This window comes from Gadus chalcogrammus, chromosome 4 (genome assembly GCF_026213295.1).
Source record: "Gadus chalcogrammus isolate NIFS_2021 chromosome 4, NIFS_Gcha_1.0, whole genome shotgun sequence".
Taxonomy (NCBI): Eukaryota; Metazoa; Chordata; class Actinopteri; order Gadiformes; family Gadidae; genus Gadus; species Gadus chalcogrammus.
The window spans coordinates 20,791,509-20,808,667 of record NC_079415.1 but is presented as its reverse complement, the minus strand read 5'-3'; the positions used below and the strand labels follow the sequence as shown (position 1 = coordinate 20,808,667).

Sequence of the window (17,159 nt, the reverse complement as noted above, 5' to 3'; positions counted from 1 at the left end):
GCTATATTGGTTGCCACCCTGGATTTCCCAAAAAAAAAAAAAGTACATAATCTCTTAACTGTACATTATGTAATGAAAAATTACCATATTTTCTGTTTCATTTTGGCATAAGACATTGAGAGGGATGGGTAGTGGCATGACTGGAATATGTATGGAACATTAGCACACAATTAAATGCTAAAAATGTTGGCTAATCAATAGGCGGAATTGGGCAGAATTGGTCCAAAGAAACATCTCCCATACACCTTAAGGAGATCTTTTTCAAACTGTTATATTAGTATTTTATTTATTGAAACAAAACGGACAAACACACTCATATGTGTATCATTAGAATAAACTGAAATTGAAAAAGTACAAATGTAAAAAATGTAAATGTCTATTCATCATTCAGCAGGTCTTCATAATCAATCTCTTGCTCCTCGTCTTCTTCACCATCTCCATCCATCTCCTCGACTGTTTTCTCCAGCAAGTCAATGAGTGAAGTGGGAAGGATAGGGCCACAAGACCACACTGGTTCCAGGATACCCTCTTCAGTCTTTTCCCAGCCTTGGCCAGGATCATGGGGCTTGGGACACCAGAATATCGGTTTGGCTGCTCTCTTGTAGATGGCCAGACGGTGGTTGACACGGTTGATATGTGGGACCAGGTTGTCTCTGCAGGGTGGGAGCCGGGACAGATCCACCTTGGATCTGGTGGTAAGCGTCTCATCCTCTCCGATCATTTTCTTCAGCATGATGCTGCGCACGTTGTTCACAGATTTTTCACGGGCCTGGCCATACATTACACATGTAAATGCCTCGATGTCCTCCACCACATCCGGTTCCACAGACCACTGATCACCAAGTTTTCTGAGGACATAAATAATTATAGTATTACAAAGTCATAATGTATCAATACCTATGTTCAGCATTAATTGCCATTACATGCTACAGAATATCTGAATAAAAATACTCACCTGAAGGCTGCATGATACTTTGGATTACTCTGCAGCTTTTTCAGAGGCCCAACCTTCCCTTTGCCTCTAAAGGTACTTGTAACGTCTTCCCCCGTGAAGACGTATAGGCCGAGTACTGTTGTGCAGTAGTCTGCCCCCTTAGATTCTGCCAGTTCGCTGACATTTAGGATCCGCCTGTGCTTTCCGGTCCCAATGTCGACGTAGATGGTCAGCGGGATGGATTGTGCGTGGTGCAGGAGGATGAAGACAAAGACAAAGAGAAAATGGGGTGGATTGTGTCTGTAGAATGTATTGTTCAAGATCTATGTAGATTTAAAGTTTTCATTTTTCACAGCCGAAAATCAAGCACAGACACGAAAGATGGTGAAAAAAATCATACATGGGACAATAATTTGCATGGGGAACATCAAAATTCCTTTAATAGACACCTTAAGGATTACAAAAAGCTTGGTTAGAAAAATATACCTTTCGGGTGCATGGGAACCGCCCCTTCCTACCAGACTAAGAAGGCAGTAACTTCTATGTTAAAGCTCAGTGGTATGATAACAATGGAATAATGACCCTATTAATTAATCAATAGTAATTCTATTTCATTTATCACAATTACCAATACCATGATTATCATAATGTGACTTCACATTTATCATATTTTTTTTGTATTTCAACACGGGTAGTCACATTACTGACACAAACTCTCTGACCGACCTCAGTGTCATATACTGTATTTATGTATCTGACTGAAATAATTGAAATTACTTGTCTGTATGTGTAACTTAAAGTAAAGGTTTCTGACAACAATTTCAATAATCATGTTTATTTACAGTGTTCACCATCAAACAAGCTTTTGAGCACAATGTATGAACATTCTTCTTAGTAACGGAGCAAGAAAAAATGTCCAATACTTAAAAAAAAAACAGCCTATAAAAACAGATTATCTAAAACACATCACACACACACACACACACACACACACACACACACACACACACACACACACACACACACACACACACACACACACACACACACACACACACACCACTGATGCCCTCAGCCACAGGACGCATACTCTGTTCGCTGAGGGCCATCCTCTCAGCCTCTGTGAGGGCTGCAGAGGTGGACCCCCTCCAGTCTTCCGGGCCTCTGCTTTTTTTCGATTTGCTAACATGGAGGAAAATGTTACCCTAAAATTCAGTAAGCGCTATTTTGAAGACATATATATGTATATATATATATACATATATATGTAATGCATTTTGCCTAGGTGTAGCCTTCTAATATATCTAAATCATATTAACTATTGGCAGTGTTGGGGTGGCTGGGAAATGTACTACTTACATTTACTGCTTAAATATAGACCCATATCACATGTTGAAAATAGCTGTTAAATTAGGTAGAGCAGGCAAAACAGCACAATTGATTTGATTTCAATTAAACATTAGTTTACATTTTTAAACTATATTTTTGTACTTCATCTTCATTTGCTGCCAAGTCCTCTTGGGGCAACTTGGGGTTGCGTAAATTGACACACACACATACACACAATTTACATATTGAATGAGTAGAAGAAATTAAACTATCCTCTTTCTCTCGCTGCCGCGGCGGTATTGTTTTTTTTTGTTTAAAGGGGTAACTGCTCGGCATACGCGTTCATTAGAATTTCCAATTCCGTGGGGAAAAGTAAGTGGATCTCCGCTTTTGGTCCATGTTTGATCATGTTATCCGAGATCCATTGATGATGGCTCTTTATAGTCAACAGGCACGCCCCCAACCCAGCGTGAACACACTCCGAGTTGATTAAGCCAACGCTGATCGCCTGTTCTGAAACCGAAAACCCAGAGTTGCTTTTCAACCCTGAACTCTGAGTCAACCAACTCAGAGCGCAGGATTAAACTCAGAGTATGTTAAACCAGCTACCTGAAACAGGCCTCAGGAAGAACAGGGAGTCAGGCTTTTGGTCAAATAGGGGTTCTGTGCCTCATACACCGCTCGACTACAGAAACACCCTCTTTATTAACTCACCAACACGTACATAGAACAGCACACCTAACTAACACACAAGTCATTCTCGGTCATGGTGGCAACAACGACACACAACAGAACAACACACAACAATGAACAATCCCAACCCATTAACCCCACTGATCATCAACAACACCAACAACTAGCAACGGACCCAGAACCACAACAATAACAGCAACCATAACGGCAACAACATCATCCCCCAGAATCCCCGGCACGAACCCGGAAGAGAACGAACACGTTGCGAACACCGGTCGTTACAATATAGTCTACTATTTTAAAACTAAAGAAGCTGGTGTTTTGTTTTATATAATTTGTTTATATTGTTCAGTAGTTACATGCCTACATGAGGCCGTAGCCCAGTTAACAGGCGAGCTGAGGTGGTGACGTCACCGAGTCCGCTGCTGTTCCAAGTACTCCCGTCCTCGGAAGTGTGTACTTGAAGTCCGGACTTGCAAAGTACGAACTTCCAAGTCCGCGAGTCCGTAGTACGCGTACAGATCGGCTCGGGGTCTGACGCCCCGTGCCCACTACCTCCGACAGTTGACCGTTGCCCATTGACTTTGAATGGGGACGGACGCGCAATGCATTGTGGATCCGTCCGTTCAGTTGGAGCGTTCGCCACCGTCAGAAAGTTGAAAAATGTTCAACTTTTTGAACACTGTCAGTCCGTTGACTGACGGTGCAGTGGGCACGAGGCGTTACCCTACATGCCCACTACCTCCGTCAGTCAACGGACGTGGGAAGGCATGGCTGACTGATGGGGGAGTAGTCTTTCCAGATGCATCCGTCAGCCAATCAAATCGGTTCGCCGGGTTCTTCCCGCTTCTTCCTGCTTGTTGCGAGGCAAGATGACCCGCTTTCCAGTATCGTCAGAGCCTGAGTCGCGTCACAGTGCTTACATTTGCATACGCGATCTGATTGGATGACGGATCCGTCGCTGCCGAAAAAGTTGAACATTTTTCAACTTTTTGACTGAGCCGAAGGCTCCAACGGAACGGACGGATCCACAATGCATTGCGCGTCCGTCCCCATTCAAAGTCAATGGAGATCAGTCAACGGACGGAGGTAGTGGGCACGGGGCGTTACTGATGACGTATCGACACTTGACGTATCGACACAAGCCAACGGACAAAACCCGGAAGTGTTGTTTATAAACGGTGCTCAATCAGTTTTGGCTTTGATTTCATTGAACGGAGGCCAGAAGGGTGTTCCACGAACGGAGGTTTAACAAACACTGAGTTAACGCTGAACTCTAGTTTGATTGACCCTGTGCCGACCAACCCAGAGTTTTCGGTTCCACAGCAGCGGTTATGCATTAGTTCAATCAACTCGGGGTTGGTTAACACAGGGTTGTGCGCGTCCACGCCAAACCTATAAAGACGTGATGTATGGATCATGGAATTACCGATCAATATGGCGAAACGGGCCGCATATTTCTCTGATCTCGACCTCCAGGTTCTCCTGGAGAGTTACGATGAGGAAAAGGGAGTGATAATGAGGAAATGCAACACAAAAGCATCTCTGCCATAATGAGAAATAAAGCCTGGCAGAGGATAGCTGACCGCGTAAATTCGTAAGTGTCATGGCAAAAGCACTATCCTAAATATTTGAACTATGAATCTATTCATTGCCTATCTCAGTTAAGCTTTCTTAACATTCCATAATCTGTCATCTATAAAGATGTAATCCGACGGCCCCCAAACGAACTCGGGACAAGTAAAAATGAAATACAAAAACTTTGTACAAGCTGGTAAGCTTTTCCCACCATCGTCCTACATATTTGTCATATCATAGGCCTATTTGTCACTCCTCCTGTATTTAAATAGCCCATTTTTTTATTTTTAAAGCCAATCGTAAGAGGGCCGACAGTCGGCAGACTGGATCGGGCCCTCCAATTACCTTCACCCCGGTTGAGGAGCTGGCTCTAACCATTAATGCAGGGCGCCCTGCAGTGGCGGTTCTACGTCCAGTTACGTCCCGGGCAAGACTTCCAAGGGGGGGGGGGGGGGGGGGGGGGTTTATAGTGACCCTACGGACTTCGGTGGGGTTTGGGCACGGTGCCTTCTCAACGAGCAGGTGTGCGCCTGCAGCCAGGGGGCGCCAGAACACCAATTTCACACACAATGTCATGTTCTTTTTTTACTGCTCGTCTCGCCCCCCATGTGATTTGGCGCCCCCCACAAATATGGCGCTCCGGGCGGCTGCCCGGTTCGCCCGTGCCTAAAACCGCCACTGGCGTCCTGGCATGGAGGGGATACCTGGAGGTACCTCCTCCGAGAGTCCGGGGCCATCTCCGTCCACTGTCAACCCACTGGTTGAATGTAGGTTTTTTGTATTTCATTTTTTGTATGCGAACACATGCAAGCCGTGTGTGTGTCATAGCGCAAATGTTCCAAATGTTCTTTTGTAGCTGGGTAGAAAATCCCGTGTTTGTTGTATGCCTGCTGTATAGGCCTATGTGGCTCTATTCCAAAACGTGACTAATTAATCAACTTCACAGATCAAGACGGAGTATTGCTTTTAATCGAGCCGGCTACGAATGAACATCCTCCAGTTTCTGTAAGTCCGGTAGGCCTATTTTTTTTTTTTATAATTTCTGTTGTGAGCGCATCTCAAAATACTCAGCCAATAGGCCTATAATTGCTCTTTGTATGACAGGAGGCCGATGAAAATATTGCCATGGATGGGGCTGAAAGAACTGAGGTATAGGCCTAGCTTTTTCTTGCCAGTTCCAAGTCATTATTGACGATTTAACTAAACTAACAGTGTTCTCAAACTCACTTGTCTCTTAACAGACTGTGGTCGAGGAAGCGGCGGGTACATCAGGGTCGTAATATAAGCATGTAAGACATATCCTAGGCTACTCACTTACTTTATTGGCCAAGTATGTCGCTTGAATGTTAAAACAATATTTTCCTCTATTTCAGTTGACGACTAAAGAATTATATCGACTTCATCTTCAGCGGGAAATCGCTAAGGCTGATTTGCAAATGGAGTACACGAAGCTGCTGATAGAGGTAAAAAAAGGAGGTTGGGCAGAAATTCAACGCGGACATGATATTGCTATTCAATGTCTAATTATATAATTTTTCCTCCCTCAGCAACTAAAGAATAAAAATGATGGATAAAAACAGTGTTTTGTTTTTTTTAATTGAAATGATTTTGGCAAATGTGTTCCCGCATCCTTTGTCCAGCCCTTGAATCCATTTGGGGAATGTGTTCCTCCTCGAGGAACGGGTCAAAGGGGGGAGGCATCTCTTTGCGCAGGGTGGCTATATTGTGGAGGACGGCGCATGCAAAAATTATGTCGCATTCGTTCCGGACAAACCCTTAGTCCACGTAGGCATTGAAATCTGGACTTCAATATCCCGAATGTATTTTCAATCTTAACGCGGGTTCTGCTGTGTGCCCGGTTTAATGTAGTCTGTGGTCCAGGAGCGGGATTAGGGTACGTCGGGAGGCATGGATACCCTCGATCTCCTAGGATCCACCCATCGAATTGCCCTGCGATCAAATACAAACTTTGAGCTATCTTGCAAAAGCACAATTATATGAGATCTATGATATGTTCAGAATGCAACTCACCCTCTTGAAATTTACGGCTCAAATTGGATTCACGATACATCCTTGCATCGTGGACTGAACCAGGCCATTTTGCCTCTACATTGGTGATCATGTGGGAAGCATCACATATCATCTAGTGATAAAAGAAAAACATCGACAGCGATTAACAAACCATGGAGATATTGGAAATAGCCAATATAGGCAGTGTACACTTACCTGAACATTTATACTGTGATAGCCTTTCCTGTTCACATAATCAGCCTCATTTATAGATGGGGCCAGTATGGGCACTTGTGTGCCATCAATGCCCCCAATTACATTTGGAAATCCTGAAATACAACACCCAGATGAAAAGTCAACGAGGATAATTTCGGTGCCATTTGGGAACACGTAAAGTAGATAATGCTGACCTGCAAGTTGGTGAAACTCCATTTTCATGCGTCTCGTGGGTTTATGGCCTGGAAAAACGATGAAGTTCCACAACAACCACTTCAGCGCAAGACAAACTTTACGTACTGAGCGGCAGACCGTGGCTTTGCCTATGTGCTCAGCATCTCCTACGCTGTACAAAAAGCTTCCCGTCACAAAAAAACGGAGAGCTGTGCAAATTGTTTGGAGTGAACTGAGGGCAGATCCACGATTGGTCACATTTGCAATGTATGGTTGGAGAAGGTTATTTAAATATAGCAAAGAATCACATGAAAACCGATATCTCTCCAGCAAAAAGTCCTCCGGAAAGGACAATATGTCGAGCCGTGGTCTAATTAATCTCTCTCTGTGAATGGCACGAATTATTTGCGCTGCGATATCAATCGGCCTCTCGTCAAAAGGGCATGCCATTGTGATCACGTAAAAGCTGTGGTGAACGCGGGTTTAAATACCCTGAGCAAAACCGGGTTATCTTTGAACTTAACCTGCGCAAAACCTGCTCCGACCAGGTTTGATTCAGAGCATATGTTTCTATAGCAACTAACATACCGTGATCCTTTTGGAACGGAAAACCTAGGGTTACCGCAAACCCTGGGTTAATTTACCCGGTTATGTGATAAAACCGGCTTTGTGGAACACCCCTCAGTTTCAGGTAGCTGGTTTAACATACTCTGAGTTTAATCCTGCGCTCTGAGTTGGTTGACTCAGAGTTCAGGGTTGAAAAGCAAATCTGGGTTTTCGGAAGTTACATGAGCTGAGTATTGTGTTTTATTTTGAAAATTGACCGGATGCTCTATGGCTTTTACTTTTCACTTCCTGTCCGGCTCGAACTGCTTTGTCGAAATTGACGCGGTTTAGCAGCAAAAATAGAATTGGACGGAAAGATAGCGCCGCGGCGCGGCACGCCGCTCCTGGGACGCTGCTGAAACGTCCCGCGGCGCGCCCGGTGGAAAAGGTCTCATTGGCTGTGTCCCAATTCCTAGGACGCATCCTTCGAAGGACGCGGTCTACGAAGGATGCGTCCTATGAATTGGGACACAGCCATTGATTAGAGTGGAAGCGATCAGCAGCGGTGACCGCGGCGCAGCCGTCCCACGGCGCGTACGCCTCCGGTGGAATCGAGCCTTGAGTCACCATGGTGATACAGCGACGCTAAAAGAGATCGACTTTCGTGGTACAACTAACCCAGGCTTGGAGCTCAACATACCTCGCTAACCCTCTAAGCGAGCTTCGTGGTACAGGGCCCTGGTTGGTAACTGGTTGTTATGGTATCTGTGGGATTGGCTCACTGTAGGTGAGCCTTGATAATGGTCACCTGACGGATCCAAGATGGTGGATAGAAGCACGATGGTGCCTGAATAGACAGCATGGTGCCCCGACTTGGTTACACTCAGAAACTGTAAGATTATGTCAAGCCTATTCGCCCTCAAACAAGGACAGTGCCAGGATTAAGGATTCCTACGGGGAACATGACCACCCATTTTTCGTGGATGTTTGTCAAGAGTTTGTCTATGTTATATATCAACCAATAACCGGACAGCCTACAGTTTACCTGAACGCTTGGGTTATCCCTCAACAAGGACCAGAGCTCGCCAGGAACCCACTTGAGTCACTGCCCACGTTGCCGGGAGCTAGTCGACTGCCAGCTGTGTTTTGTTACCACTTATGTTTCTCGACTCCTGCCTAGACAGAGCCATTTTGATTATACCAGTGGGGTCTTGACACATCATATTTCTAAATAAGGATTTTATATCATTCATTTAGCTATCGAAATCGGAGTGCTTGATCTGAAGCTAAATCATCTATAAATCTAAATTCAAAATTTGAGTGTTTATTTGCTGAATCTGGGAATTAAGCAAAGCTCGGCCTAAATTGTGAAGTGAAGCACATTTTTGAGCAGCAAAAGTACAAACGGCGCCTCATACACAGAGGGAAAGGACAGCTTGAAGTGGTCAGAGAGCAGAACTACACTGAAGAGAGGGAAAGGAGGGCCTCCACTGATCAGAGTGCAGAACAGCACTAAAGAGAGGGAAAGGAGGGCTGCTAGAGGTCAGAGAGCATTACCACGCTGGGTTTCGATTTATGTCACTGGTGATTTATTCAAGACATCTTGCTTCACAACACAAAATACGTGTTAGTTTCACAAAAATAAGGATTTACCAATTGAAAATGCCTACTGTATAATAGTAGCTATACTAGCATTGAAACATAGCGACGGTCACATTGCCAGAGCTTAAAATAATAAACTCTAGAGCCAGTCATGCAAACCATTGTGGTGGCGATCCCCATTCTGCGACAAGGAGAATAACAGATCATAACACTGTCCTCTCCTCTCTGGCGTATTATATAAGTATTGAGAACAGATTTATTTATTTACCAGTGTATTATACATTGTTTGACGTGCAAAACACACGCAGCTGCTTTCAAGCTTGGCATCAATGAAGGGGCGTGGTCGCTCTGATGTCATGACGTCAGCCTACGCTACCCCTATTGCGTCACATGACTCCGCCCCCCAGCTCACTCCGCAGTATAAAATTCAGAGCGCGCTGCGGCGGCGCCACGACGCTCTCCCGGGGACCTCATTACAGGTGCTGTGAGACTTTGTACTAAAGAAACCGCCTTTTCTCCCTCGACGTTAACCAGAAAAGATCAAATAAGACAACATGGTAAGTCCTTAAGCTCTCCGTTCTCCTCCCCCTCATACAGGGGTTCATCTCAGCGCTCTACTTCGAACCAGGTCCGCAGGAGACGTCTGCGTGTGTGTCAAACGGGGAAACGGGGTTCATTTTTGGTTAAAAAGTGTTTTTTGGGGGGGTCGGGTGAGTATGATGGAGGCCACCTTACCGTCCCTGTAGCGTTAAACCATATTTATAGTAACTAGACGCTAAATCCCAGTCGGGGACCTCATGCGGCACAGGGAGACGGTGCTCTCCCTTCACGGGCCCCCTGAGGGTCCAGAAGGGCCCTTTCGCCGAGGTGTGCGTCAAAGTGGACCGCAGACCGGATCAAAAGTCGGAGCACGAGAGAAGAAGGCGCAGGCGGGTGCGTCCCGTGTCCCCGTCCCGTGTCCCCGTCCCGTGTCCCCGTCATGAGTCCCCGTGGTGCGTCCCGCTGTAATCCGTCCTCACACGGGGAACGGGAACAGGGAAACGCGCCCATGACGCAACGGGCTGCGCCTTGTTCTCTCGTGGTCTGACTTGTGATCCAGTTTTGCGGTCCACTTTGACGCACACTACGACGAAAGGACCCTTCTGGACTCAGGGGGCCCGTGAGGGGATGGCACCGCGTCCTCTTGTGCGTTATGTGGCCCTCCGCCCTGGATGGCGGGTCTAGTAACTATAAATATGGTGTTTAACGGTGATTGGGCCTCCATCAGACCAACCCTCCATTAGACCTCTGCAGGTGTAGTTCTGATAGTGACCGCTGGGACAACCGGCTGCCGTCTAAAGCGTTTTATACTTGCTAGGACCACAATATTGACCCCATTACCATAATCATATCCATGCGTACCCTCTCAATACCAACATATGTCGTGTTCCTTATGTTTAAGGACACATGCCGGTGGTTTGAATGTAATGCATGCGGGTTAAAGTCGTGTAATGGCCGACCGACGGCGTCATGCCCCCCAAATGGTGGAGCGCGGGGGGGTTCAAAAATCGATCGAGTGATGGAGTATGCAACTGGTTAGATTGGGATCATTGGAGCTACTACTGGGGATAAAATAAAGCCGATGAGAAGGAGGCGCGCATACCCCGGGGAATAAACGTACCAGATAAAGCGGCACATGATGGAGGATTTGTTGACTCGTGATTAACAGATGGGGGGCGGTGAAATGTGCATTATTCCGAATCTTGCATCACTCAATCCCTGCGCATCGCGTTACTTTTTCACCAATAAATTAACTCTTGTCAGATGGTCGATTATGGTAGAAATTGTAAATCTACAGAGAATGTTTTAATAGTTTATTTACTTGTTATGAGAAGGGTGGGAAACGCTTAATTTAAAGAGCGCGTCTCAAAGTGCGCACTGTAATAAATAAAATAAGCGGGCGGGTTTCCCAGTGGTCACTTCAGGCTACACATGCAGAGGTCTGATGGATGCCGTTTAATGCCATTCAACACAATATAATTTGTAGTCTCTAGACTTATTTTAATTAAGGGCTTCATAGGCGCTGCTCCGCACGGGGGCGTGTGAGGACCCCTGGTTGGGTTGCTGCACCAAAATGGGTGACTCATCGAGTTATCTTCCGTGACCTGTCTCTTATCTTGATATATCCTTGTTAAAGGAAGCCTTTACCTTTTAGTCTTGATGAAGGCTAAAGGTATGTTTCCTATACAGGGGGTACATTTTTATTTTTGCTTGGTTGTCTTAATTCGTTTCACATGTAGATGCTTTTTGTGTTCATTGTTGCATGCATTTCATACTCTTTGGTTTTAACAGAATTGCTGGCACTGAGGCCTTAAATATGTTCATCTGTGTCACAATAATTGACGCGGTGGCCTTCTGTCCTTTTGACTGGCTTCGGTTGCAGTCTGTACATCTTCATTCTGTGAACTAGGCAAGTTTGCGGATGTGGCTGATAGACAGATGGCTAAACCACACTGCAGACCTAAGCGACCTAGTGTCCGTTAATCATTAACGGAAATCAACCGAGGAACCCCTCAAAGTACAGAAACAAAGAATAGGCTTAGATATAAAAAAAGGCATTCGTAAAGATTAGATTCATGGGCCGATGATATGAGGGCATGAAGTACTTTGAATCTCGAAAGATGACTCGACGCTGACATTACAACAACGTACAATTGTTTAATAATACTATAAATCACTGTTTATTTGTTTAGTCTGTTGAATAAAGAACTTTGTTGTTTTCTCATAATTTGTTAGATATGGGGGTTTGATGATCAAGGCCAGATTAAAATGTCTGTCCTGTCCCTAATGCTAAACCATGGGAGGTCATTAAACAGGCCACTGGCCCTTTGATAGAGCCACAATCATCTAGTCCCATTGCCACTGAGGAATAGTATTGTACTTCGAACAATGCATTCACTATTGGGTCGCTTTGGCTGAATTGTTCACTAAATGACTGAGTGGAAGATGGGACAACCGTTGAGCTTCTCCGGACGGCGAGGGAGGACCAAAAGGACACTCCATTTAAAGTGCTAGCCTTGAACATTGCCCTTCTGCCAATACTAGGCACGTTCAGCCTTATTTGACATGACTGTGCAAAATCACCCATCCAACTCCTTCGGCCCCTCCCTCGCCACGATGACGAGGTTCTAGCGAGGACATGGATAGCAACAAGGCTAGCTTTATGGGGTTAGTTGTAATGGGTGTACATTAATACCGGGGGACAGGGGGTTAAAACAAGGTGACCAGTGTAGTGAGATGGTACTGCACATGAGTTGTGTCTTGTCAATGAGTTGTACACACTGCAGTGGTGTTGTGAATCCATTTAGGTTTATTTCGTGGTGCATCACTAATCTTTCTGTCACCCCATGGGGTACAATGGGCAGATTGACAAGATCTGGAGATTAAGGAAGGGGGGGGGGGGAGTTGGAATGCACAGCGTCAAAAGTTCCACATGGGCCTCATCCGGTCTGCGTCCCTCATCAGCGAAAGGGAAACGCCCTTTAGTTATGTGGCAGCCCCCCCCTCCCCCCACACACCAACTGGCTGGGATAATTTGGTACATGGGATGGTTTCCAGAGTAAAAAAGTGCTAATTATAGTTCATACGGCATGGAGCAATTTACAGTACAAATGATTGCGACCTAACATTTCTAGAAAGATTTAGGATGAATATGAACAAAGTGGTTGAAATGCCGACACTTTTATGGTCCCGGTTTATGAATGCCGCATTGGGGTGTTTGCGTTTTTTCAGCCTGTTACAAATTGACGTGTGTCAACATTCGGGGCATTTCGCAGACGCTTTTATCCAAAGCGACTTGCATACATTTATCAGATGGTGAAACAACAATATATCGCTGTCGATGCAGTGGGGATGTTCATAGAACCAAGTATAGAACCTCACAAAAAATGTCTAGGTTAACCCATTCCCCGTATACAACAAAGATGGCTAGGATAAGAGCTTATTTTTACTAGTTAAAGGTCCCATGACATGCCACCAGGTTTCAATGTGATACGTCATTACAAGCTGGTTTGAAAAAACGGCCTCTTCTGACATCATAAGTGGGCGTGTCCCCCTAGATGTGTGCTGGATAGATCAGTACCAGCCAACCTAGTGGACTGTAGCAAACATTGCTCATCTATCCGTTACATCAAGGTGGGCATGCCCACTTGTGATGTCAGAAGAGGCAGATTTTAAAAACGCCTTGTAACGGCTAATCACACTCTCACCTGGTGGCATGTCATGGGACCTTTAACACTGTAGTGCTAACGTCAATACTTTAGGCCTCCTCAATTCAGTTCAACTTTTCTTTCTTTCTATTTTTGTCAATGAATTTGAATGCTTCGACGGCAAAGAAGAGTGTTGCGTTTGGCTTTGACCTCACTAACGTCGGCCTTTCCTCTCTCCCCCAGCGTGAATGCATCTCTGTACACGTGGGCCAGGCTGGCGTCCAGATGGGCAACACCTGCTGGGAGCTGTACTGCCTGGAGCATGGCATCCAGCCCGACGGACAGATGCCCTCCGACAAGCCCAACGTTGGTTATGACGACTCCTTCACCACCTTCTTCAGCAACACAGGCGCTGGGAAGTACGTTCCCCGCGCCGTCTTCGTAGACCTGGAGCCCACCGTTATCGGTAAGTCGGCAAGGTTATATTTGTACACCTTTTCTATCAAACAACACTATTCAGTTTAATTGTTTGGCTTCTTTACATTTGTTCTGCCGCAGCAGCGGTTGTAGTAATGACGGAAAGAAAATACAGTGCGGTTAGCGTAGCGAATGGCTTTAGCCGTTGAGGCTTGCTATATTGGTAAGCAGTAGCCAATGGCCCTCGCTGAAGTGGCTAGCTATAACTGTTAGATGTAGCTTTAGCATTTAGCCATTGCAGTTGGCTGAAGTTAATGAGGACTAGTTTAGAGCTTTTGGAAGCTTAATGGGTGGTTTTGACAAAAGTTTTGAGAATTGACCAGACTTCTGGTGGGTTAAAATGTAAAGCTGCCTTGGTGTAGGTTCATGGTGCGCTTTCAATAACCTGGTTCCTAACTCATCTTCAGATGAGGTGCGCACAGGGTCCTACCGCCAGCTGTTCCACCCAGAGCAGCTCATCTCGGGTAAGGAGGACGCAGCCAACAACTATGCCCGCGGTCACTACACCATCGGCAAGGAGCTCATCGACTCTGTTCTAGATAGGATTCGCAAACTGGTAAGCTCAGGGGAATGTCTTGGTCCCTGATTGAATCGAGTCACTTGTGTAGTATTGGTTCTAACATGATGTAATTACTAGGGCTGTAACGATACAGAAACTCACGATTCGGTTTGTATCACGATTTTTGACCAACGGTTCGATACATCCCACGATTCTTTTAAATTTAAAAAGCATTTTTTTTAAACAACACTTGTATACCAATTAACTTTATGTAACATTTAATAACAAATAATTTGGAACACTGAACAGATTTGAACAGAAAGAATACTATTAAAGTAAAGCTACATTAATAAAGAAATAACCAAAGATTGCAGTTGGTGGATGCTTTTTGCTGGTAGGCAAAAACCCTCAACTGTTTGGTTGGTTTAGTCAAATATCCTTATTAGCGCTTCTTATTAGGCTATGTAGCTTAAATAATGACGTAATCAGGTCGTATAGAATGCAACATGTTTAATAGCCTAACTTTCAATAGATGGGGAAAAACATGAACGTCTAACATGAACGTCGCAATAACGAGGCAGTGTTACGAGTAGCATATGTGTGTGCGCGAGATTGGCAGTGTGCGTATGCGTGTGTGAGTGACGTCAGTGAGTGAATGGACGAGCGAGGAGAGCGAGCGGTAGCGCGTGTGTAGTGAAGAAGCGAACGAGTCCGGTAGAATAAAGTACCCATCCTGTCAATAATCGGTGGCCGCTTCATTCCGACCTATAAGCAGACAAACTGCCAGTCAAATCACACAAAACAATAGAGACAGGATCACAGAGGCAATTTTTTTCGTGCTTGGCCCACTCTGGATAAATGTCGTTCATATCGCATACGAGGACTTCGACGGCTGTGGAGAAATGCAATCCTCCGTAGCCTCCGTAGAGCCGTCATCACAGAGAGGGCATCTCGTCGCATACTTACGGCATAGGAGGGGGCGCTGTCAGCAGACTATTATTTAGACAATTATTAGCAAATTTCAATCGGACAATTTGCCCGGAGAGTTAGAAAGGGCATATCGCGCTTCTGCCTTCTCACACTGCGAGACAGGTTCGTGGCTTTGAGTGTCACGATTTCGATATGCGTATCGTTACAGCCCTAGTAATTACTGCTGTAATACTGCATCACTTCACATATTTTTTGATCAGTTTTATTCTAGTCCAAAGTGCATTCACCCAGATGTATCACTGCTAGATTGAACAGCCGACACAATGACTCGTTGTGTGTCCATCATGGTGATTCTGGTTGGGCACTACCGTCTGGGATGTCCCCTGTTTAGAAAGGTGTCATTGTGGCTGACCCCCTCACTGGGGTTCTTCAGCGCTCTCTTCTACCTCCATGTTGAAGCAGGTGCTCCAGGTGTTTCACCTCCTGTCCCGTAGTCTAATGTTAACGGCTGCCGTCCTTCTCTCCCAGTCCGACCAGTGCACAGGCCTCCAGGGCTTCCTGGTTTTCCACTCCTTCGGCGGCGGCACCGGCTCCGGCTTCACCTCTCTGCTGATGGAGCGTCTCTCCGTCGACTTCGGCAAAAAGTCCAAGCTGGAGTTCGCCATCTACCCTGCGCCCCAGGTGTCCACCGCCGTGGTGGAGCCCTACAACTCCATCCTCACCACCCACACTACCCTGGAGCACTCCGACTGCGCCTTCATGGTCGACAACGAGGCCATCTACGACATCTGCCGCCGTAACCTGGACATCGAGCGCCCCACCTACACCAATCTCAACCGTCTCATCAGCCAAATCGTGTCCTCCATCACTGCCTCCCTGCGCTTCGACGGCGCCCTCAACGTGGACCTGACAGAGTTCCAGACCAACTTGGTGCCCTACCCCCGCATCCACTTCCCGCTAGCCACCTACGCGCCCGTCATCTCCTCTGAGAAGGCCTACCACGAGCAGCTCACTGTGGCAGAGATCACCAACGCCTGCTTCGAGCCCGCCAACCAGATGGTGAAGTGCGACCCGCGCCATGGCAAGTACATGGCGTGCTGCCTGCTCTACCGTGGCGACGTGGTGCCCAAGGACGTCAACGTGGCCATCAGTAACATCAAGACCAAACGCTCCATCCAGTTCGTGGACTGGTGCCCCACCGGCTTCAAGGTGGGCATCAACTACCAGCCCCCCACAGTGGTGCCCGGAGGGGACCTGGCCAAGGTGCAGAGGGCCGTGTGTATGCTGAGCAACACAACCGCCATCGCCGAGGCCTGGGCGCGCCTGGACCACAAATTTGACCTGATGTACGCCAAGAGGGCCTTCGTCCACTGGTACGTCGGGGAGGGCATGGAGGAGGGAGAATTCTCAGAGGCCAGAGAAGACATGGCCGCTCTGGAGAAGGATTATGAAGAGGTGGGCATTGACTCTTGTGAGGAGGACGAAGAGGGTGAGGAGTATTAGGTTGTCTTAACGGGACAGCGGGCGAGAGTGGGTAAGAAGATGTGTATAGCTATTATTGTACGGATGTGACGGCCTTCACCAATACCGGTATGGAGGTTGTGAAAGCAGCCACATCTGTTGGCCAACAAATTGTTCAAACGCCATGTGACCGCCAACAGACATGTTATTTAAATGAATAATGTTTGCGTTTTTTTTGTTTTCAACAAGTTACTGCCATGCAGAAATGTAGCTAGACAGACTCAATCCAATGGCGTTTGGTTCTTTTTAGTTATGCCAATAAGATAATTCTTCAACTTTAAGAGCTGTATCTGTAACTCGTTTTTAAATAAAAAAAATGAATAGCTGAAATCAATTCTCTGATTTTTTTTTTTCCTGCTTTGAAGAATTGTCATGCAATCAGAAAAACATTTCATCTATTAAAATGCTATCCAGTTCGCAGAGTAAAGGCCCATAAATGGTTTCAAGTTTCCAAGTAGGTTAC

General features: G+C 46.1%; 1 protein-coding gene and 2 long non-coding RNA genes across 4 annotated transcripts; 2 read left to right on the top strand and 1 right to left on the bottom strand.

Moving 5' to 3' along the window:
* Window positions 1-5,005: 5,005 nt before the first annotated feature.
* Window positions 5,006-6,106, top strand: LOC130381224 (uncharacterized). Of its 2 annotated transcripts, none has more exons than XR_008895350.1 (6): window positions 5,006-5,301; window positions 5,481-5,539; window positions 5,639-5,683; window positions 5,776-5,823; window positions 5,908-5,997; window positions 6,082-6,106. It is a non-coding gene; the product is annotated as an uncharacterized LOC130381224 (long non-coding RNA). The 2 variants fall into 2 exon arrangements; XR_008895351.1 differs by having other exon boundaries at window positions 5,481-5,548.
* A 345-nt stretch (window positions 6,107-6,451) lies between these two features.
* On the bottom strand, window positions 6,452-7,179 carry LOC130381228 (uncharacterized). The gene is made up of 4 exons (XR_008895355.1): window positions 6,955-7,179; window positions 6,761-6,873; window positions 6,566-6,677; window positions 6,452-6,484 (listed from the first exon to the last, which is right to left on the bottom strand). It is a non-coding gene; the product is annotated as an uncharacterized LOC130381228 (long non-coding RNA).
* A 2,328-nt stretch (window positions 7,180-9,507) lies between these two features.
* Window positions 9,508-17,112, top strand: LOC130381214 (tubulin alpha-1C chain-like). Its single transcript, XM_056588691.1, has 4 exons — window positions 9,508-9,639; window positions 13,513-13,735; window positions 14,154-14,302; window positions 15,704-17,112. Exons 1-4 carry the CDS (start codon window positions 9,637-9,639, stop codon window positions 16,676-16,678), a joined length of 1,350 nt encoding a protein of 449 aa, XP_056444666.1. The 5' UTR covers window positions 9,508-9,636; the 3' UTR covers window positions 16,679-17,112.
* Window positions 17,113-17,159: the final 47 nt, after the last annotated feature.

Bases quoted from the DNA above. Each gene is read 5' to 3' on its own strand.
- LOC130381214 (XM_056588691.1), top strand. The intron at 13,736-14,153 runs GTAAGTCGGCAA...ACTCATCTTCAG, and splicing joins CCTGGAGCCCACCGTTATCG to ATGAGGTGCGCACAGGGTCC. The intron at 14,303-15,703 runs GTAAGCTCAGGG...CTTCTCTCCCAG, and splicing joins TAGATAGGATTCGCAAACTG to TCCGACCAGTGCACAGGCCT.